The sequence below is a fragment of the Salvelinus fontinalis genome, chromosome 33 (genome assembly GCF_029448725.1).
Source record: "Salvelinus fontinalis isolate EN_2023a chromosome 33, ASM2944872v1, whole genome shotgun sequence".
Taxonomy (NCBI): domain Eukaryota; kingdom Metazoa; phylum Chordata; class Actinopteri; order Salmoniformes; family Salmonidae; genus Salvelinus; species Salvelinus fontinalis.
Window position 1 is genome coordinate 8,499,728 of NC_074697.1, and position 22,851 is coordinate 8,522,578.

Sequence of the window (22,851 nt, forward strand, 5' to 3'; positions counted from 1 at the left end):
AAAAACACATTAGCATATTCCACCATCTTTTATTTGTCCACCAACACCAGTAGCCATCACCAATTCGGCTAAACTAAGATATTTATAGCCCCTAACCAACAAAAAAACTCATTAGATGACAGTCTGATAACATATTTATGGTATGGGATAGGTTTTGTTAGAAAAAAGTGCATATTTCAGGTATATGGCATAGTTTACAATTGCACCCACCATCACAAATGGACTAGAATAATTACAATGAGCAACGTGTTTACCTAACTACTAATCATCAAACATTTCGTAAAAATACACAGCATACACGAATCGAAAGACACAGATCCTGTGAATACAGACAATATTTCAGATTTTCTAAGTGTCTTACAGCGAAAACACAATAAATCGTTATATTAGCGTAGCACATAGCACATAGCAGCCCAGCATTGATTCTAGCCAAAGTGAGCGATAAAAGTCAACATCGCCAAAAGATATTAATTTTTTCACTAACCTTCTCAGAATTCTTCCGATGACACTCCTGTAACATCACATTACAACATGCATATACAGTTTGATCGAAAATGTTTATATTTAGCCACCAAAATCATGGTTAGACAATGTGAAATGTAGACAAGCTGGTAAAGAAAACGTCCTTGCGCCACTTAGACAGTGATCTACTCTTATACATAAATACTCATAAACGTGACTAAAAAATATAGGGTGGACAGGGATTGATAGACAATTTAATTCTTAATACAATTGCGTTATTACATTTTTTAATTTATCCTTACTTTTCAATACAGTTTGCGCCAAGCGAAGCTACGTCAAAAAACATGGCGTCCTAAGCCACTAAAATGTTTCGACAGAAACACGATTTATCATAATAAAAATGTCCTACCTTGAGCTGTTCTTCCATCAGTATCTTGGGCAAAGGATCCTTTCTTGGGAGAAATCGTCTTTTGGTGGAAAGCTGTCCTCTTGCCATGTGGAAATGTCAACTACGTTCGGGATGAACTGAAAAGCGTTCCCAACTTTTCACATCGTTGCAAAAATAAATGTCCCAAAATCGCACTAAACGGATATAAATTGCTATAAAACGCTTTAAATTAACTACTTTGTGATGTTTGTAACTCCTATAACGAGTGAAAAGATGACCGGAGAAATATAACAGGCTAAACTAATGCTTGGAACAGGAGAGGGTCGGTGTCTTCCACGCGCGTTACGCAGCAAGAAAAGACTTGCTAGCTAAAGGTTTTTTTCATTTGTAGTGCCTGTGAACGAGCAATCGAGCCCGTTGGAATCGTCATCACGTAAAGGCATCCAGGGGAAGACGTAAGAAGTGTCCGTATAGTCATAGCAACGACAGTGCCCGTTTAAATGACTTCAGAAAAGTGGCCAACGTTTCTCAAATCTGACTCCATGTCAGGGAAATTGCTGTAGAATGGGCTCTGTTCCACTTAGAGACAAAATTTCAACTCCTATAGAAACTATAGACTGTTTTCTATCCAATAATAATAATAATATGCATATTGTACGATCAAGGATTTTGTGGGAAGCCGTTTAAAAAATTAGCCACATTAGCATAAATAGTCTAAACAGCGCCCCCATCCCCAACAGGTTAAAGTGACCAGTGATTCCATGTCTATGTATACAGTGCTGCAGCCTCTAAGGTGCAGGGTTAAGTAACCAGGTGGTAGCCGGGTAGTGATGGCTGTTTAACAGTCTGATGGCCTTGAGATAGCTGTTTTTCAGTCTCTCTGTCCCAGCTTTGATGCACCTGTACTGACCTCACCTTCTGGATGGTAGCTGGGTAAACAGGCCGTGGTTGATTTCCGAGTGGTTGATTTTCTTGTTTATATTTTTGGCCTTCCTGTGACATCGGGTGCTGTAGGTGTCTTGCAGGGCAGGTAGTTTCCCCCCAGGGATGCGTTGGGCAGATCGCACCACCCTCTGGAGAGCCTTGCGATAGCGGGCGGTGCAGTTGCCATACCAGGCGGTGATACACACTGACAGGATGCATTCAATTGTGCATCTATAAAAGTTTGTGAGGGTCTTAGGAGCCAAGATGAATTTCTTCAGCGGCCTGAGGTTGAAGAGGCACTGTACGGGTGGACCATTTCAGATTGTCAGTAACGTGTACTCTGAGGAACGAAGCTTTTCACTTTCTCCTCTGCGGTCCCGTCGATGTGGATAGGGGTGTGCTCCCTCTGCTGTCTTGTGAAATCCAAGATCAGCTCCTTTGTTTTGTTGACGTTGAGGGAGAAGTTATTTCCTGACACCACTCTGCCAGGGTCCTCACCTCCTCCCTGTAGGCTGTCTCGTCATTGTTGGTAATCAGGATCAGCGTAGTGGAGGTGTTGTTTCCTACCTTCACCACCTGGGGGAGGCCCGTCAGGAAGTCCAGGACCCAGTTGCACAGGGTTCAGACCCAGAGCCCCAACCTTAATGATGAGCTTGGAGGGTACTATGGTGTTGAAGGCTGAGCTATAGTCAATGAACAGCATTCCTACATAGGTATTCCTCTTGTCCAGATGGGATAGGGCAGTGCGCAGTGCGATGGCGATTGCTTCATCTGTGGTTCTATTGGGGCGGTATGCAAATTGAAGTACGTCTAGGGTGTCAGGTAAGGTGCAGGTGAAATGATCCTTAACTAGTCTAAAGCACTTCATGATGACAGAAGTGAGTGCTACAGGGTGATAGTCATTTAGTTCAGTTACCTTTGCTTTCTTGGTTACAGGAACAATGGTAGACATCTTGAAGCAAGTGGGGACAGCAGACTGGGATAGGGAGAGATTGAATATGTCCGTAAACTCTCCAGCCAGCTGGTCTGCGCATGCTCTGAGTATGCGGCTAGGGATGCCATATGGGCCGGCAGCTTTGCGAGGTTTAACACGCTTAAATATCTTACGTTGGCCACGGATAAGGAGAGCCCACAGTCCTTGGGAGTAGGCCACGCGGTGGCACCGTGTTATCCTCAATGCGGGTGAAGAAGGTGTTTAGCTTGTCTGGGAGAAAGATGTCGGTGTCCTAAACCTTTCCCTTTGTAGTCCGAGATTGACTATAGACCCTGCCACATACGTCTCGTGTCTGAGCCGTTGAATTCCGACTCCACTTTGTCTCTGTACTGACGTTTTGCCTGTTTGATTGCCTTACGGAAGGAATAACTTCACTGTTTGTATTTGGCCGTATTCCCAGTCGCATTGCATTGGTTAAATGCGATGGTTCATGCTTTCAGTTTTGCGCGAATGCTGCCATCTATCCACGGTTTCTGGTTTGGGGAGGTTTTAATAGTCACAGTGGGAATAACATATCCTCTACTTTTCCTGATGAACTTAATCACCATATCTGTGTATTCATCAATGTTATTCTCAGAGGCTACCTGGAACATATCAAAACAATCTTGAAGCATGAATTCTGATTGGTCAAACCAGCGTTGAATAGACATCAGCACGGGTACTTCCTGTTTGAGTTTCTGCCTATAGGAGGAGAGGAGAAAGAAAAATTGAGTCGTGATCAGATTTTCGGAAGGGAGTGTGGGGGAGGGTCTTGTAGACCACTGAGTAGCAGTCGTACAATGTTTTTCCAGAGTGTGTACTACGGTCAATGTGTCGGTAGAACTTTGGAAGTCTTTTCCTCATATTTGCTTTGTTTAAAATCCACAGCTACAATACATGCGGCCTCGGGATATGTGGTTTACAGTTTGCATAAAGTCCAGTGTAGTTCTTTGAGGGCCATCATGGTATCGGCTTGAGGGGAAATTTACACGGCTGTGACTATAACCAAAGATAATTATCTTGGGAAGTAATACAGTCGGCATTTGGTTTGTGAGGCGTTCTAGGTCGGTTGAACAAAAGGACTTGAGATTCTGTATGTTATCGCAATCACATCATGAGTAGTTAATCATGAAAAATACAACCCCACCTTTCTTTATTCCTATCTACGCGATGTACCGAGAACAGAGCTGGCTGTATGGACAGGGACAGTATCCCTGATGTCTCTCTGGAAGAAGATCCTCACCCTGATCTTGTCTACTGTATTGTCCAGAGACTGAACATTAGCGAGTAATACACTCGGAAGCGGTGGATGGTGTGCCCGCCTCCTGAGTCAGACTAGAAGTCCACTCCGAATACCTCTTCTCTACCGGCTGTGTTTTGGAACAGCTTCTGGAATAAGTTATATTGCCCTGGGGGGTACGAACAAAGGATCCAATTAGGGAAAGTTGCATTCCTGGTCGTAATGCTGGTGAGTTACCTCTCTGATATCCGAAAGTTATTTCCCGGCTGTATGTAATAACACCCAAAAACATTGTGGGCTAATAATGTAAGAAATAACACACACAAAAAAAACAAAATACTGCAAAGTTCCTTAGGCGCTAGAAGCAGAGCTGCCATGACCTTTGGCGCCATCTTTCCTTGACAAATAGCAATCATGACATCCCTTAAAAGGTAGAACATGAGTCAGCAATAGCAGTGGAATAACCTCATCGAGCAATGGCATTGTTTGGAGGCACACACACACACGCATGCACACACACACACACACACACACACACACACACACACACACACACACACACACACACACACACACACACACACACACACACACACACACACACACACACACACACACACACTCCGCGCCCTCACCCCAGGGTGTAGGCTACCCGGACAACCTCATCATGAAGCTGTGGAGTTTCCCCCTTCTCTCTTCCTCCCCCATTTCCTACCCGCTCTCCTGCTCCTCCCTCTCTTCCTTACCCCCACCACAATACCATGTCTGTCCCATACTCTCTCTTTTTCCTCCTCCCCCTCTTCCTCCCCTTCTCCTCCTCCCCTCTTCCTCATCACATGACCATGTCTCTCTCGCTCTATTCCTTTCAGTCCTGCAACCTGGCAGGAAACTCAGCTCTTTTGTCACAGATTTAAGATGTCAACGTTTCCTAAATTGTCTTTACATTTTTCTGACAATCTGGTAAAATGAATAACAATGCTCAGCTTTATCACAGGCTTCCAAAGCTAATCTATTCTTTAGCCCAATGTGCTGTAAAATCCATCTTTATAGTGAGATTATAAAATAATGATTTGCTGGCAGACATTAAATAACGTTTGCTTGACTGAATGTTGATGTTCAACCTGTTTCTTTGTCAGCATATTTAGTAATTACAAATTGCTTGACTGTTACAAAGTACTGAAAAGAACAGAACACTGGTAATTGATGAAGCAACAATGTAACTAAGAGGTAAATGACCAACGTTGTGACATCGTTCACCATGAGAACACTGGGTTTGTTTTACTGATGGAGCTCCACTGCTGGTCAGGGTCTTGTCCAGCAGCTTGTCATGCTCTGATTGGCTGAGGAGACCATTGTGATGAGGGCCCGATACAGTTGAAGACAAACGCATCCCTTTGCTCAGTTACTGCTCTCCCTCTCGCTCTGTCATTAAAACCTCTCCAGCCACTAAACCAATTAAGCCAATTAAGCATGAAAAGACAATGCTACTTGTTTCTTCCACCCTGCTTCTCTATGAGGGAGAGAGAGAGGAGAGAGAGAGGAGAGAGAGAGGGGACGGGAGCAGGACGTCGGTCATTCAACAAGCTGTGACATGACAATGAGACGAGAGAGAGTCCCAGTCAGAAGAGACACGTTTGTTTCCTCTAATTGTGTTCAAATCTTGTCGGCCCGTTCTGCCAGTGCAGCCGTGCATGTCAATACACAGCGTGGCTACACAGTGTGGCTACACAGCGTGGCTACACAGCGTGGCTGCACAGCGTGACTACACAGCGTGGCTACACAGCGTGACTACACAGTGTGGCTACACAGCGTGGCTACACAGCGTGGCTGCACAGCGTGACTACACAGCGTGGCTACACAGCGTGGCTACACAGCGTGGCTACACAGCGTGGCTGCACAGCGTGGCTACGCACCGTGGCTGCCGTAGACTAGAGTACAGTCACAGTGGAGAAGTGGAGCATATCAATCTGTAATGTTCAACTTCTTTGTTCAATACCCGGCAGTGTCTCGTAGGTCATACCTCACATGCACAAATGTATTCCTGATGCGTGAAACTAAATCTCTCCTTAGTGGGACACAGAAGTCTTATGTAGGAACAAATACAGACGATAAACGAATGACAGGGAATGTATAGTCTGGCCACAATAACGTCTATCCTCAAAATAAAATAGCAGGGGAGTTACAGGAGACTGACTGTGGTTTGTTGTTGTTGTCAGGACCTTCCATGATAGCAGGCTTATTTTAATCATTCTCCACAGGCCATGTTGGTGCTGACGCTAAACAGAAGCTAATGTGAGACCCATTAAAAGACCCTGGGAGAGGGGGACTGAGTCTGCGCTGGCAAGCGGAAAAGCAACAGCCTGTTTATCACCCTCCCCCTCATTGTGCCCCTTGCCTCACTGTGGCATCCCCCTCTCTCTACCCTCTCCCCTTCTCTCCCCCTCTCTCTATCCTCTCCCCCTCTCTCCATCCACTCCACCTTTCTCTATCCTCTCCCCCTGTCTCTCTCTCCCTCTCTCTATCCTCCTCCCCTCTCCCTCTCTCTATCCTCCCTCTCTCCACCTCTCTCTATCCTCCCTACCTCTCTTGCTCTCTCTATCCCCCTATCTCCCTCCCTCTCTTCCCCTCTCCCCCTCTCTCCCTCACTCTTTCCTCTCTCCCCCTCTCTCCCTCTCTCCCCCTCTCTATCCACGCTCTCTCCTCCATTCTCTATCCTCTCCCCTCTCTCTCTACCACCCCTCTCTCCCTCTCGCGATACTCCCCCTCTCTTCCTCTCTCTATCCTTTCTCCCTCTCTCCCCCTCCCTCCGTATCTCTTTCCTCTCTCCCCCTCTCTCCCTATATCCTCTCCCCCTTTCTCTCTATCCTCAAAATAAAATAGCAGGGGAGTTACAGGAGACTGACTGTGTTTTGTTGTTGTTGTCAGGATCTTCCATGATAGCAGGCTTATTTTAATCATTCTCCACAGGCCATGTTGGTGCTGACGCTAAACAGAAGCTAATGTGAGACCCATTAAAAGACCCTGGGAGAGGGGGACTGAGTCTGCGCTGGCAAGCGGAAAAGCAACAGCCTGTTTATCACCCTCCCCCTCATTGTGCCCCTTGCCTCACTGTGGCATCCCCCTCTCTCCCCCTCACTCTATCCTCTCCCCCCTCTCCCCTTCTCTCCCCCTCACTCTATCCTCTCCCCCTCTCTCTATCCACTCCCCCTCTCTCTATCCTCTTCCACGCTCTCCCTCACTCTATCCTCTCCCCCTCTCTCCCCCTCTGACCCTCTCTCCCCCTCTCTCTATCATCTCCCCTCTCTCTCTCTATCCTCTCTCCCCCTCTCTCCCCCTCTCTATATCATCTCCCCTCTCTCTCTCTATCCTCTCTCTCTCTCTATCCTCTCCCCCTCTCACTCTCCTCTCCCCCTATCTCTACCCTCTCCCTATACTCTCTCCCTCTCTATCCTCTCCCCCCTCTCTCTCCCCCTCTCTCTATCCTCTCCCCCTCTCTCTATCCTCTCCCCCTCTCTCTATCCTCTCCCCCTATCTTCTCCCCCTCTCACTATCATCTCCCCCTATCTCTATCCTCTCCCCCTATCTCTATCCTCTCCCCCTCTCTCTCCCTCTCTCTATCTTCTCCCCCTCTCTCCATCTGTCCATCTCTGTCCCTCTCTCTACCCTCTCCCCCTCTCCCTATCTCTCTCCCCCCTCTCTCCCCATCTCTCCCTCTCTCTATCCTCTCTGTGGCATCCCCCTCTCTCCCCCTCTCTCTATCCTCTCCCCCCTCTCCCCTTCTCTCCTCTTCTCTCCCCCTCACTCTATCCTCTCCCCCCTCTCCCCTTCTCTCCCCCTCTCTCTATCCACTCCCCCTCTCTCCATCCACTCCCCCTCTCTCTAACCTCTCCCCCTCTCACTATCCTCTCCCCCTATCTCTACCCTCTCCCCTCTCTATCCTCTCCCTATACTCTCTCCCTCTCTATCCTCTCCCCCCTCTCTCTCCCCCCTCTCTATCCTCTCCCCCTCTCTCTCCCTCTCTCTATCTTCTCCCCCTCTCTCCATCTCTGTCGCTCTCTCTATCCTCTCCCCCTCTCCCTATCTCTCTCCCCCTCTCTCCCCATCTCTCCCCCTCTCTAACCTCCATACTCCCCATCTCTCCCTCTCTCTATCCTCTCTCTCCCTCTCTATCCTTTTCCTCTCTCCCTATCCTCCCCCCTCTACCCTCTCCCTCTCTCTCCCTCTCTCTATCCTCCCCCATGTCCCTCTCTATCCCCCCTCTCTCCAATTCTCTATATCCTCCCCACCTCTCTCGCTCTCTCTATCCTCCCTCTCTCCCCCTCTATCCCTCACTCTATCCTCTCTCCCCCTCTCTATCCTCCCTCTCTCCTCTCTCCCCCTCTATCCTCCCCCTCTCTCTCTCTCTCTCCCTCTCTCTATCCTCTCCATCCCTCTCCCAATCTCTACCCCCTCTCCCTCTCTCCCCCTCTCCCTTTCTCCCCTCTCTCCCTCTTTCCCCCCCTCCCTCACCATATCCTCTCCCTCTCTCTTTCTCTGTCTCCTCTTTCTGCTTTCTCTCTCTTTCTCCCTGTTCTTCTTAGTGACTTCATGCATGTGATGTTGACAGGAAACATTGTTTGCCTTTTTAGTTGTTTGCCTTTTTAGCCTTTTTGGTTTGTAGGGTTTACTTGTGCAGGTTTACTTTATTCTGGCTGGGCTGGAAACCAGATGGCTAGCTTTGAGACACATTCTTGGGTTGTGACACAGAGATCTGGGATACCTGAGAGTTGTTCATGTGAGAGAGAGAGAGAGAGTGAGCGAGAGAGAGCGAGCGAGAGAGCGAGCGAGAGAGAGCGAGAGAGAGAGCGAGAGAGAGAGCGAGAGAGAGCGCGAGAGAGAGCGCGAGAGAGAGAGCAAGAGAGAGAGCGCGAGAGAGCGCGAGAGAGCGAGAGAGAGCGAGAGAGCGAGAGAGAGAGAGAGAGAGAGAGAGAGAGAGAGAGAGAGAGAGAGAGAGAGAGAGAGAGAGAGAGAGAGAGAGAGAGAGAGAGAGAGAGAGAGAGAGAGAGAGAGAGAGAGAGTCCTCTGTGTCCCAGGGAGATGATATGACTGCATTTAGTATTTCACATCCACTCCCTACGGAATCTGCCCATGTGTCTCTGTCCATAAGTCTCTCCCTCTATGTCAGGGTTCGAACCCCCTGCCTGAGGCCTTAGACCTTCACTATATCCTGTCTCCTGTCTTCTGTATGTGTCAGACTGTCTAGCGGGGGTGAAAGCTGGACGTTATGTTCCTGTGATTTACTATGTGCCTGAGAGATAAATCTTTACCATAATGATGTGTTAGTTCTACCTGTTCCAATGTTAACAACATTATCTTCTGATGTACAGCTATTAACAGAGATGTATTGCACATTTGTAGCTTTTAAGAAACAGATGGATTAAATGTATACTGTTCACATGCCATTTGTCAATTTCTGAATAGTGAAATATTTCATTAGATGCAGTGTATTAGTGTTGCTTGATGTGAGCATTAATAGTCTCATAAGGATGGTTATGGTCCGTGTTGTGTGCTCTGAGCCGCACCGCTCCCTCAACGTCCAATCAGAGATGATTTGCGGGCTCCCATTGCAGCTGGAGGAGTACAGTGACAGCAGTATGATTTGTTACTTCCTCCTGACTCCAGGTCATCTCCCTCTGAGTACAAATATTTCAGTCTGAGACAGCTTGAGATGTAGTCTGTCCTCCTCACTCACCCCACTTCCTGCTCCATCCTCCAGCTAATGCTAAGTAGTGTATCTGTCATGCCACTGGATTCTGTATATCTCCCAAGAGGACCACAACGTAGAATACAGACGGTCCTCTTCTTCTCAATCAACCCACTGTGTGACACAGAGGCCTCACCATTCCACACTATGTACAGTATCTCTGTGAGTCATGTCACCAACATTACATCCTGTATCACTCATACACTAGTTACTTTCTACAGGAAGTAGGGTTGAAAAAGACAGAGTTATTCCATCTGAGAGGAAGTGATAGAATGAACATAATAAGCCATAGGTAATCCTATCAGTCTGCACCACTGGGCTTCTGCTCATCCACTGGTCTGGAGCTGGTGTCTACAGAGAAGAGAGAGGAACCTGTACTAGGAGATGCTGATGCAAATCGATGCTGTCAGCCAGACAGTCTACTCATTCCAGTCTCCCAACCTCTCTATCCCTCTACAGTCCAGCATGTCCATAAACATCCCCTTTCCTTACGAAGGACACCGCGGTCACCAGGTGTACCATAAGTCAGCTCAGATAGAGGCTCACATATCTAATGCCCAGTGGAGGAAAAAGTACCCAATTGTCATACTTGAGTATAAGTAAAAATGCCTTAATAGAAAATGATTCAAGTGAAAGTCACCCAGTAAAATCCTACTTGAATAAAATATACTTAAACATCAAAAGTACATGTAATTACTAAAATATACTTAAGTATCAAAAGTAAAAGTAAAAGTATAAATCATTTAAAATTCCTTATATTATGCAAACCAGACGGCACCATTTTCTTGTTTTTTAAATGTCCGGATAGCCAGGGGCACACTCCAACACTCAGATATAATTTACAAATGAAGCCTGTGTGTTTAGTGAGTCCATCGGATTAGAGGCAGTCGGGATGACCAGGGATGTTCTGTTGATTTGTGTGTGAATTGGACCGTATTCCTGTCCTGCCAAGCATTCAAAATGTAACAAGTACTTTTGGGTGTCAAGGAAAATGTATGTAGTAAAAAGTATACGATTTTCTTAAGGAATGTAGTGAAGCAAAAGTAAAAATAGTCAAAGATATACATAGTAAAGTAAAGTACAGATACATCAAAAAACTACTGAAGTAGTACTTAATGTTTTTTTTACTTAAGTACTTTACACCACTGCTGAGGTCTGTAAACTGGTTCACAGCCCCCAAACAGACACACCTAAACCCTCCAGACGTTTTGGGATTGTCTTGAAACCGTTGAAAGGGCTCAATCAAACACAAATCCTGGCTCTGACTCATAAAGTTATTTGTGTTTATCTTTTGTAGACACCTTGGAGCCCAACACAGCCTGACAAAAGCCAGGGAATTTAAAGAAACCTTTCCAAATAACTAAATAGATGATTCCTCCACCGAGGACAGAGTGTGAAGGGTAAAAGGATGAGAGGAGTGAGCAGGGTGAATGAAGCATGGTCCGGATACAGAGCCTTCTTTGCTTCAGTCAGTCCAAGGTGACTCTGCAAATGATTCTTCACAAGCTATATTTTGGCATTATATTATAGAGTCATGCCATAAGACTTCTCAGGCAGTGGAGTATACCAGTGCCGTTTAAGATAATGGAGGACATTTTTTGACCATGGCCTTATTTCTTTTACAGCATATTACATAACTCTCGTTTATATTCCATTCACCCAGTTCAATATAACAGCGTTAAGTTTAGGCTACTACATGATGCTCCAATTTTCCCTCTACCCATCATGAGGTTGTTACTACCTAGCCTATGAATGAAAGATTACAATGTAGGTGCAGACAGGTCGAGAGACAAATTTGAGGTGACAGTGACATTCAATATCGCCTTGAACACTCTTGCCTGCATCTAGCTGATCTAGGGTGTAATCATTAGTCCAACAGTTGCAAACGAGAGTTTCTATTGGACAAATTCAGGTATGTTTATCCCCGTTTTGTTCCATTTGCTTCCGTTTAAGAAACGTATTTCAACAGAATCGGCGGAATGAATACACACCTGATCACGCGTAAACACAGTTCACTCTCATAGCAGCCACATTGTATTCCTTCTCTTCCCTTCGCTTGTGGTCTTCAACGCACAACACATCAGCTGTATGTGACCAGGTGAAACAACCTTTCCTAAACCGCTACACACAGCCTACATCTTTGTCACCATTTTAGCTAAAGTAACGTCCTAGTCAGCACAGCTAATAGAACTAACACGTTAGTTAACCCGCTACAATCATGCAGTAACATTCGTGTATAGTCAGTAAGCAGTTACACCTGCAGGCCCCGGTGGATAAATAAATTAGTAACACCAAAAGCTTACCTTGACTTGGAAGAGTTCCAGTGTTGTGTTGGATAGTCATAGCCAGCTAGCTAACATAGCATCCCTCTATTTGAGCAGGGTGTTTCTGTAGGCTAAACTAGCTTGCTGCATTTGCCAGCTAAGTAAGTGAAACTGAAAGTGAAAAAAATTGCAATCTCTCTATTTCTCTCTTGTTTCTCCTTCATTATGATTAAATTAATTTGTTCAAAACTGTTCAACTATTGTCTTTCTCTCTTTTTGAGTCAACTACTCACCACATTTTATACACTGCAGTGCTAGCTGGCTGTAGCTTGTGCTTTCAGTACGAGATTCATTCTCTGATCCTTTGATTGGGTGGACAACATGTCAGTTCATGATGCAATAGCTCTGACAGGTTGGAGGATGTCCTCTGGAAGTTGTCATAATTACTGTGTAAGTCTTTGGAAGAGGCTGAGGAACAAGAGCCTCTTAGGTTTTGAAGTCAATGTACCCAGAGGAGGAAGGAAGCTAGCTTTCCTCTGGCTACACCATGGTGCTACCCGACAGAGTGCTGTTGAGGATACTGTAGACCTTCTTTGCAAAATAGAGTGTTTTAATCATTTATTTGGTGACATGATTATATTTAGTTTAGTTTTATCTTAAAAAGGATAACTTTTTAAATGTTTTACCATTTTGATTTTTATTACATTCACTGAGGATCGTCCTCCCCTTCCTCTTCTGAGGAGCCTCCACTGGAGTATACGTTCCCTAGAGGCATGTTTCTCTGGGGAGGAAGATAACTTTCTTGTTTTTCTGTCTTTGGGCTGTATTTGCCTCTCAATGGGGAGTATCTTTTTCCAGGGGGAAAGTTTTTAGTTTTATGTCATCTTGTTTTGTGAAGTGATAGGGTGGGAATGAAATGCATTAAATAGCCTTAGTCAGGGGGAAGAGAATGTGGGCTCCCTCGCCAGGCCCGGCATGTGTGTCACCCTCTCAGTCACCTCTGGGCTGGGGCGGCCCAGGCTTTGTGAAGGCTCCAACACCCCTGAAAGGGACACACAGCATGTGGTCTGCAGGGTCCCCAGTCCCGCTCCACACACACACACCACACACACATATCACATAAAAAGAAGAAACGTCCACAAACTCCCTTTGAATATTAAAAAGAAAAGAGAGTTATCAGGAAGAATAGGACAGAAAGAGGAGAGGAGAGAAGAAGGCCTCACCATTGAGCTGGCTGGAGAGAGAGAGAGAGAGAGAGGGGGGGGGGGGGGGGGGGGGGAGATGGCCTGTCCATTAAGCTTTCTGGGGAGAGAGAGAGAAAGGGGATGAACGCCACCATGCACATTGTATATAGTGTTGATCATCGCTTTGGCAACTTTTCATCTCTGAGTTTAGTTCTGAAATGCCATTGGATCTCATAGTTCTCTCTGCATGGTGCTGTATAACCGTTTTCTCAAGTTGAACCTGTATTTAAAAGAATAGGTCTGTCACCAATTAAACCCAGGTGGATTCTTCTCTTTGTACTGAAAGTGTCAGGCAATGAAATGGTTACTGAAGTGTATTTTGGAATCTGGTACTGGACACATTGCTTGACACTGGGACATTAAACTACCGCTGGACTCCTCAGATCTGGGAATATCGGACTAGGACCTGGATGTGAGTTGTTGCTGTTGACGTGGCTGTGAAAAGGATCTATCCCAGTGGATCTGTGTTATTACAGCAGGCACCATGCAGCCTGTATCTCTGCTGGTGGTGATGTTGGCCATGCTGGTGATGCTGGGGGTCTTCCCTCATAAGGGTCCTCATCATGGGGCCCCTCGCCACGCTGGTCTGTGGAGCTCTCCGCCCAACTGGTGTAAGAGACAGCAGGGGAAGACTCAGGGGCCCCACCAAGACCTCCTACCTCTGAGACACCACGGCAGCAAGACACACAAATGTAACCACATCTTGCACAGTAAGTCTAACCAAATGATTTGTGCATTCTATCGATGGATGGAGAAGCCTGGAGCTTTTACAAATTAATTGACCCCAAACTTTGGCTTGAATCTCCTGACAACATATGCATCCCTTTTCCTACTAATTGAGGACGATGTTTGAGTTATTGTAATTTTCACAAGTTGATGTTTCCTGGAGTGGGATGTAGGGAAGGGTGGAAAAGTTGGCTGTCCTTTCATGTTTTCTCTTCATGGAGGTTGTGCCAAGGAAAGGAAAAATGATTGTGGTGTTAAAAGCACTCTAATGTCTCCTCTCCCGGCTCACTGCTGTCACAGCCAAGACAAATATGTTATTTGTTCTGCCTCTGTGCTGTTCTGATCAAGGTCGCCTGCTCTGCGATAGAGAGGAGATCTGCGCGGGAGAGGCTGCCTGTTTGGAGAGAAGCTCAGCGATTGTCATCTGATACTGGATGGATGGATGGCTGTCGTGGGCCATTGAGAGGAAACAGAGCAAGTCTAATGTCGAGAGTAAAACAAAGAAAAATATATTTTCAGGATTTGTATAAATGATATCTGAGCTATTGTCTGCTTGTGTTGTGTTTGGTTACTTACTTCTCAGAATTAATGTTAGTCCCTCAAATTCAAATCTGGACCTCGAAGCTAGTTCCACTTTTTTTCATTCTTCCCTTCTAATCAGGGACTGGTTTAGACCTGGGACACCAAGTTCCCCTCTAATCAGGGACTGGTTTAGACCTGGGACACCAAGTTCCCCTCTAATCAGGGACTGGTTTAGACCTGGGACACCAAGTTCCCCTCTAATCAGGGACTGGTTTAGACCTGGGACACCAAGTTCCCCTCTAATCAGGGACTGGTTTAGACCTGGGACACCAAGTTCCCCTCTAATCAGGGACTGGTTTAGACCTGGGACACCAAGTTCCCCTCTAATCAGGGACTGGTTTAGACCTGGGACACCAAGCATCATAGAAGACACAACATTACATTGTTACTGTAGCTACCTGAGTTTTGTAGGATTTTCCTTCTTCACTTTCTAAAATAATCTACAACACATCTGCCTGCAGTCAGTGAATGTCTCTCCCAATGCCAGTCCTCTCAGTCAGACCCCATGTTGCTGGTCTCAGTGAAGCCAGGGTCCATAATCGCCTGTATGTTTCAGTCTTGTACTGTTATCTCCTGTTGGCGCCGGGAAAAGTTACAATTCCATTTGGAAGTATTCAGGTGAGCAGCCAGTGGCAGAACCAGGGCAATTAAAGGACTGGTGGCAGCCTTTCAGGAGCAACACACTGTAGAACACTGAGACTGGTTAAAGAAAAGAGCAGAATCACATTTGAGACCTAAATGGAGAGGAATGAATGACACTGAGAAATAGATTGAATGACTGACTCACTTTTAGCCATAATCTGAATGTCATTATGGACTCCTGTCCATTATATTCCTCATCCTACATACAATGAAGCATAACTAAATAAAATCAACACATTGTACACAAAGGGGTGGATAGGCTACAGTTGTTCTTATGGTATAACAATATATTTTCATTTTCGTAATACATTTATTCTGTCTGTGTGTTGTCAAAACCGGTGCATCGCGGATAAAGATGGCGATATGCCCATGATGGTGGGGTTCCACTAACTCTCACTGGAGGGCGCTGCTGGGTAACTAATACGACCTGAATACGATCGGGCCTGAGCTGAAATTATAGGCTCGATGGGCTATGAAATTACGTTTTATTTACATTCTTAATTAATGCAATCAATGTCATTTTTTTCATGAACCTTTTACATAAAACATTTACTCAAAAAATTAATCAATTTCAAATATCTTTATTAATGAATATCTGTCATCTCTGGAGTATTGTCTAAAATCACAGACTAGACAATTTTTCACTATAATTAATTAAATGTTGAAAAAAAGCTGGTAAACTGCATTGAAAAGACAATGACAAAATGTTGTAATTCTATTTTGAGTACCTTTTATCTTATCATGTGGAAAAACAATAGGCCTACAATAAATAATAGACCACTTGGACTATCTGAAGGTTTTAGCCTGTAAATACGGTAAATTCGATTTAGGTTATGATTTTCTCGTTTAGCTAATCTTACACATTTTAAAGTAGATTATATAATATTTGATCGTAGTTAAGGGAAACCTAGTTCCAGGATAATCGGCCATAAGTGAATTTGAATTGACTGATTAGATGTGTATCTCGCCCCAGCAGTAAGCCAAAGCATGGGATTGGGAGTGTACAACAGCTAGTCCTAATGCCAACAGCGCTCTTTTGTCTTACTGTACGAGAACTAGACTTTAGTCGCGCATTGCACACAAACATGTCATGATTTGATAGCCCAACGGCTTCTGTGCATTCATTTTGATATAACATTTTATTATATAGGTTATAGGCTAATACTTGTATTTTTGTTTGTTCTATTCTATATTGTAGTATATATTGTAAGTCAACCAAACCAGGTTGTATGTTCTATTCTATATTGTAGTATATTATGTCCTATTATATTCTACGATTATTATTATTATAATTATGATTATTGTTATTATTATTATGGTAATTATGATTGTTGTTGTTATTATTATTGTTAATACTATTATTATTATATACTATTGCTTACTATAACATCCAGATTTGTAAGAACAGGGAAAGATCTACCGTTCACACACACAGGCTACCTACAGCAGCCATCATTGTAGTGTGGTAGACTACATACATAAATGTTAACAGTCACCTCAGTAACTGAAAATAGTTGACAGCTGATCTGCGCTGCGCTCTCCAATCCAGCCTGGAAGAGGTTAAATTTCTTCAATTGGAAAAACCAATTGTAAGCTTCTTGAAGGGGGGAGAATGGCACGTACTATTTGACGAGGCATTCAGCTCCAGTGAATGAGGCGCTGTGCATGTGAATGAGAACCCCCTGCCCGAGGTGAAGGGGTCCGCGGCGCTCACAGGGGATTCGAAAACTCAAATACGATTTTGTGGAGCAAAATTTGAGTAACCCAAGGGCCACTGAAGTTATGGAAAAGTAGGAGTGATCCGCGACCAATGGATCGAAGCTACAGTCTGCAGACTTTGTCCTAGCTAAACCCGGAGAAAAGAAACTTCGGAAGTTCCCGTTGTCAAGTGACAGATTCAAAAACGGACCGTACTGATGTGACTACAAGCATCCATTATCTCTGAGGGGTTTACAACGGACGTCCACTGATTTTCTTTTGGCACAAATTACCTTGTGGTGATGTCTCTTCGGATTGTTGTCTGTAATTTCCTTACTTTATTATCCATATGAATGGGAAAATGAATATTTGAATTGGATTATACAGATGCCCGTTAAACGAGAACGCACGACGGGACGACAAACTCCAAGAAGCGATAGAACTGTTCTGAACATCTACCTAACTAAATAACATGTAAAACAATAATCGAAACTTGCTTCCATCGCTTTGGATATCACGTCATTTATAACTATTAATACAGCGCAGAGCACGCGCGTCCTATTCCCATTTTGCGGGTAGTTTGTTCTCGGTAGATTTTTTATTCTCCACAATTCAAGGAATACTACGTTTGAGACGTCACCTATATTGGAATAACATTTTATTATTTAGCTAATATCAACAAATCATTAACTATTTGATTAAGTCATTTTCGCGGAATTCTGAAAACAGTTTTGTAATTGACATCAAGATTATGAAGGAGTGGATTGTTGAAGTATTTCACGAATAATTTGGATAAATCAAGCAATATTCTCAGACGAGAGACGTTGAATAATGTCGCCAACTTCTATTGGGATGGCGGTGTTACTTGGAATTCTCCATGTGTGTTCAGGTAGGCAACTGATCATTCCCAGGCTGCTTTGCATTTGGACAGGTCACTTGGGTCGGACATTTGGTATGCATATAAAATGAATATTATGTAATTGAATGGCACAACTAATTTTACTGCATAATATATCCATTATTTGCCATACTGTATGATAATACATTGTACCAACCCTCGTTGGTAAGAAACATATCCTAGGTCTATACTTTTTATATAGCAAGTAAATGATGAAAGTGTGAAACAGAACTGTGAACCTAAACATTTAAAATCAGTGTTGGGGCAAAATGTTTTTTTGTTTGTTCTTTACTGGCAAGGGGTGTAGACAGCACATGTTTTCGTTTGCTAGGCTATATAATGTGAAATAAGCCTACACATTTTAAAATCAGAAGAAAATTCAGGAATGAATAGGCTATGCATTAATGTACAGAAGTGCCAATTAAATGCACTTCAAACAACAAGAGCTTCAGATGGTGGTTTCAAGTACTGTAGTCCCTGTTCTTATTTCTCTTTAAGACCAACTGAATCATACAATAACATGCAACGTGCTGATAGGCCTATATACCTACTTCTCTTGGCATGAACAGCATGATCAATCAAATACAATAAACATGTTTTGGTCACATACACATATTTAGCAGATGTTATTGCGAGTGTAGCTAAATGCTTGTGTTCCTAGCTCCAACAGTGCAGTAGTATCTAACAATTCAAAATCAAAGCCTACTGAAGAGTACATCAGGTTACACCGTACTGGTGACACTGGAAACGTTCTCTTGCTCTTGCCTGCAAAAAGTCTACTTTCAGCCTGGATGAGAGGGTGGAATAGCATTCTAACCCTGAACTGATTTAACCGTGTGCAGTACGCAGACCTGTCACAGTGATTCCTGTGGGAGGCCTTCATCACTCAGACAGTGGTGGACCTTGTGGAGATTGGGGTGCAGTGTTTGTCCTGGCGATAGCGTGTGTTTTTCACTAGTTACCACAGCCACAAAGTCAAAATTGGCTGTATCTTAAAAAATCCTTGAAAACAAAAATAGCTTTTTGGTCTTAATTGAAGATTAAGGTTAGGCATACGGTTAGCACTGTGACAAAGTCCTGTACTGAAGGTAAGGGTTAAGGTTAGGGTTAGGTTTAAAATCCCATTTTAAGAAGAGAAAATGTAGGAATTGATGGGTTTATGACGTTGTGGCTGTGGTAACTAGTGTCGTACCTACACCAGCTCATCTGTGTTCTGTTTGGACATGATAGAGATGGGTGGCCAGTTTTACGTTCTGTCTTATAACTACTCTTATTCTGTTGCAACTACTGTGTAGCTTTGTGTGGTGCTGTAGGAACTTGTTCTACTTGTCTAAATGAAAATGCATATATACAATGTGGCATTCATTTCATTCATACACCATTTTGCTGGTGGCATTTTGGCATCAAACACATTGTTCAGCAATCCATAACTCAGACATAATAATTTTTTTCTTCTATTGGCTGCTGTTTGGTTTGTGTCTCGCCAGACTTTCTCGTTGTGTTGCTTTAGCAAAGGAGTGATGTCAGGAGCAGCTGTGTGTCACGTTCCTGACCTGTTTTCTCTTGTTTTGTATGTGTTTATTGGTCAGGGCGTGAGTTTTGGGTGGGCAGTCTATGTTTTCTATTTCTATGTTGGGTTTTTGTGTTCGGCCTGGTATGATTCTCAATCAGAGACAGGTGTGTATCGTTTGTCTCTGATTGAGAGTCATACTAAGGCAGCCAGGGTTTCACTGGTGTTTTGTGGGTGTTTGTTTCCTGTGTTAGCGTTTGGGCCACACAGGACTGTTGCAGGTTAGTCACGTTTGTTGTTTTGTTAATTTGTAGTGTTTGTTGGTTTGCCATTAAAATCATGAATACCTCCTTCTCCGCATCTTGGTCCGATCCATGCTCCTCCTCGTCTGAGGAGGAGAACGACATTGACAACCTTTACACTGTGACATAACAGCCACACAACACTGCTGGCTGGACCTTCCAGGTCAGTTGCTCATACACATCCCAGAGTGAGGTACACTACATGACCAAAAGTATGTGGAGACCTGCTCGTCGAAACATCTCATTCCAAAATCATGGGCATTAATATGTAGTTGTTCCCCCCTTTGCTGCTATAACAGCCTCCACTCTTCTGGGAAGGCTTTCCATTAGATATTGGAACATTGCTGCTGGGACTTGCATCCATTCAGCCACTAGAACACTGGACACTGGGGTTGAGGTCAGGGCTCTGTGCAGGCCAGTCAAGTTCTTTCACACCGATCTCGAAAAACCATTTCTGTATGGACCTCGCTTTGTGCACGGGGACATTGTCATGCGGAAACAGGAAAGGGCCTTCCCCAAACAGTTGCCAAAAGTTGGAAGCACAGAATTGTCTAGAATGTTATTGTATGCTGTAGCGTTAATATTTTCCTTCACTGGAACTAAGGGGCCTAGCCCGAAACATGAAAAACAGCCCCATACCATTGTTCCTCATCCACCAAACTTTACAGTTGGCACTATGCACTATGCACTCGGGCAGGTAGCGTTCTCCTGGCATCAACCAAACCCAGATTCGTTCGTTGTACTGGCAGATGGTGAAGCGTGAATCATCACACCAGAGAACGCATTTCCACTGCTCCAGAGTTCAATGGCGGCAAGCTTTACACCACTCCAGCCGACGCTTGTCATTGTGCATGGTGAGCTTATGCTTGTGTGTGGCTGCTCAGCCATGGAAACCCATTTCATGAAGCTCCAGACTAACAGTTTTTGTGCTGATGTTGCTTCCAAAGGCAGTTTGGAACTTAGTAGGGAGTGTTGCAACCGAGGACAGATGGCAGTCCCGTTCTTTGAGATTGTGTGGCCTACCACTTTGCAGCTGAGCCGTTGTTGCTCCTAGATGTTTCCACTTCACAATAACAGCACTTACAGTTGTCCGTGGCAGCTCTAGCAGGGCAGATGAACTGACTTGTTGAAAAGGTGGCATCCTATGACGGTGCCACGTTGAATGTCACTGAGCTCTTCAGTATGGGCCATTCTACTGCCAATGTTTGTCTATGGAGATTGCATGGCTGTGTGCTCGATTGTATACACCTGTCAGCAACGGGTGTAGCTGAAAAATCCGAATCCACTAATTTTGATGGTGTGTTCACATACTATTGGTAGTGTATTTTGCCATCTCATTCCAACTGCAACATAAAGCAGCGTTTCACAGAATGCAACTTTGATGTCTTTCCAGTTGATTCTAAACTCATGAAAGGTAGGCTACTATTCAAAGAAACAGCTATGACTTCCACTCTCCTTTTGATTGCAGTATATTATAGCTTCAGTTGGCCTATGTAATTACATCTAAATCTCAGCTAATTGTTTTCCAGTTTAAACCTGGCAGAATATTATAGGCTACATGTACTTAATGGTTAGTATTCTGCCTAATATGCGTTAAAACACTTACTCTTTCAGTAGATCATGAATTTAAAAGTAAATGAAGAAATGATATGGCTGGGTATGATAGTGATAATAATTAAGCAGATTGACTCCATAAAAACCTGGTAACTGAAACTGAAATGGAAGTTGTAAAGATGTTTACGGTGCTAGGGGAGAGGTTTGATTTATATTTGCCTTGCAAACACAGAGGTCAATAAAACCAAGCATTACATAATTATCTGTGATTGAAATTCAGGGTGGTTTATGTGTGCCTCTGTCAGTCTCAGTATCTGGAGGACATTGTCATTTTTGAGCCCACAGGCTCATTCCTCTTGATGATTGGTTCCCTGGATTGCATCCTTGTTTTCTGTGGTGCTGAGAGAGAGAGAGAGAGAGAGAGAGAGAGAGAGAGAGAGAGAGAGAGAGAGAGAGAGAGAGAGAGAGAGAGAGAGAGAGAGAGAGAGAGAGAGAGAGAGAGAGAGAGAGAGAGAGAGAGAGAGAGAGAGAGAGAGAGAGAGAGAGAGAGAGAGAGAGAGAGAGAGAGAGGAGAGAGGAGAGAGAGAGAGAGAGAGAGAGAGAGAGAGAGGAGAGAGAGAGAGAGAGAGAGAGAGAGAGAGAGAGAGAGAGAGAGAGAGAGAGAGAGAGAGAGAGAGAGAGAGAGAGAGAGAGAGAGAGAGAGAGATGCCAGGGTAGAGTCTATTCCATTTGCTTTGACATTGTAATCATATGTTTCCCATGCCAATAAAGCCCATTGAATTGACTAGAGAGAGGCAGAGAGAGATTGGTGGTATAGGTAGTAGTGGGAACTCTTGCAGGCGTCAGTCATTGGTGTGAGGAAACAGTGTACCGCTTTGACAAGCGCCTGCAGAGATAGAGGTCAGGGTTCACATTTCAGCCTCCGTGGCAAAGCAGAGCAGGACTGATTCTCCCTGGGCTGCTGGGGCTGTGTCAGGAATGCTCCTGTCTGAACTAGGATCTCCCCCTCCAGACATCATGGTTTCTAATTACAGGTCGCACTTGGACTGGGTTTGGGGATGTCTGTGTTATCCTGGGATGGATGGATGGATGGGCAGGCAGGCAGGCAGGCAGGCAGGCAGGCAGGCAGGCAGGCAGGCAGGCAGGCAGGCAGGCAGGCAGGCAGGCAGGCAGGCAGGCAGGCAGGCAGGCAGGCAGGCAGGCAGGCAGGCAGGCAGGCAGGCAGGCAGGCAGGCAGGCAGGCAGGCAGGCAGGCAGGCAGGCAGGCAGGCAGGCAGGCAGGCAGGCAGGCAGGCAGGCAGGCAGGCAGGCAGGCAGGCAGGCAGGCAGGCAGGCAGGCAGGCAGGCAGGCAGGCAGGCAGGCAGGCAGGCAGGCAGGCAGGCAGGCAGGCAGGCAGGCAGGCAGGCAGGCAGGCAGGCAGGCAGGCAGGCAGGCAGGCAGGCAGGCAGGCAGGCAGGCAGGCAGGCAGGCAGGCAGGCAGGCAGGCAGGCAGGCAGGCAGGCAGGCAGGCAGGCAGGCAGGCAGGCAGGCAGGCAGGCAGGCAGGCAGGCAGGCAGGCAGGCAGGCAGGCAGGCAGGCAGGCAGGCGACCGTGAGATGGAAGGGGTGCTAATAGAGCTGGACTGGTCAACAGATGCTTACTGGCTTGGTCCTGGATTAGGCCTAGATGTTGAAATGAATCATTAACCCATTACATGTGTT

The 22,851-nt window shown here is 45.1% G+C and overlaps 1 protein-coding gene across 6 annotated transcripts in view; it reads left to right on the top strand.

Annotated features, from left to right (window-relative positions):
- LOC129832536 (roundabout homolog 1-like) overlaps nt 1-22,851 on the top strand; it is a 448,098-nt gene that overhangs the window by 74,939 nt on the left and 350,308 nt on the right. For 3 of the 6 annotated variants that reach the window (XM_055896656.1, XM_055896659.1, XM_055896655.1), the window contains exon 1: nt 13,329-13,948. The exons of 2 other annotated variants lie outside the window; for them this stretch is intronic. In XM_055896656.1, coding sequence (XP_055752631.1) covers nt 13,723-13,948 — 226 coding nt within the window. In that variant the 5' untranslated portion in view covers nt 13,329-13,722. Of the gene's footprint in view, nt 1-13,328; nt 13,949-16,548; nt 17,776-22,851 lie in introns of those variants that run through there. One more of the 6 variants, XM_055896658.1, reaches the window with a different exon arrangement.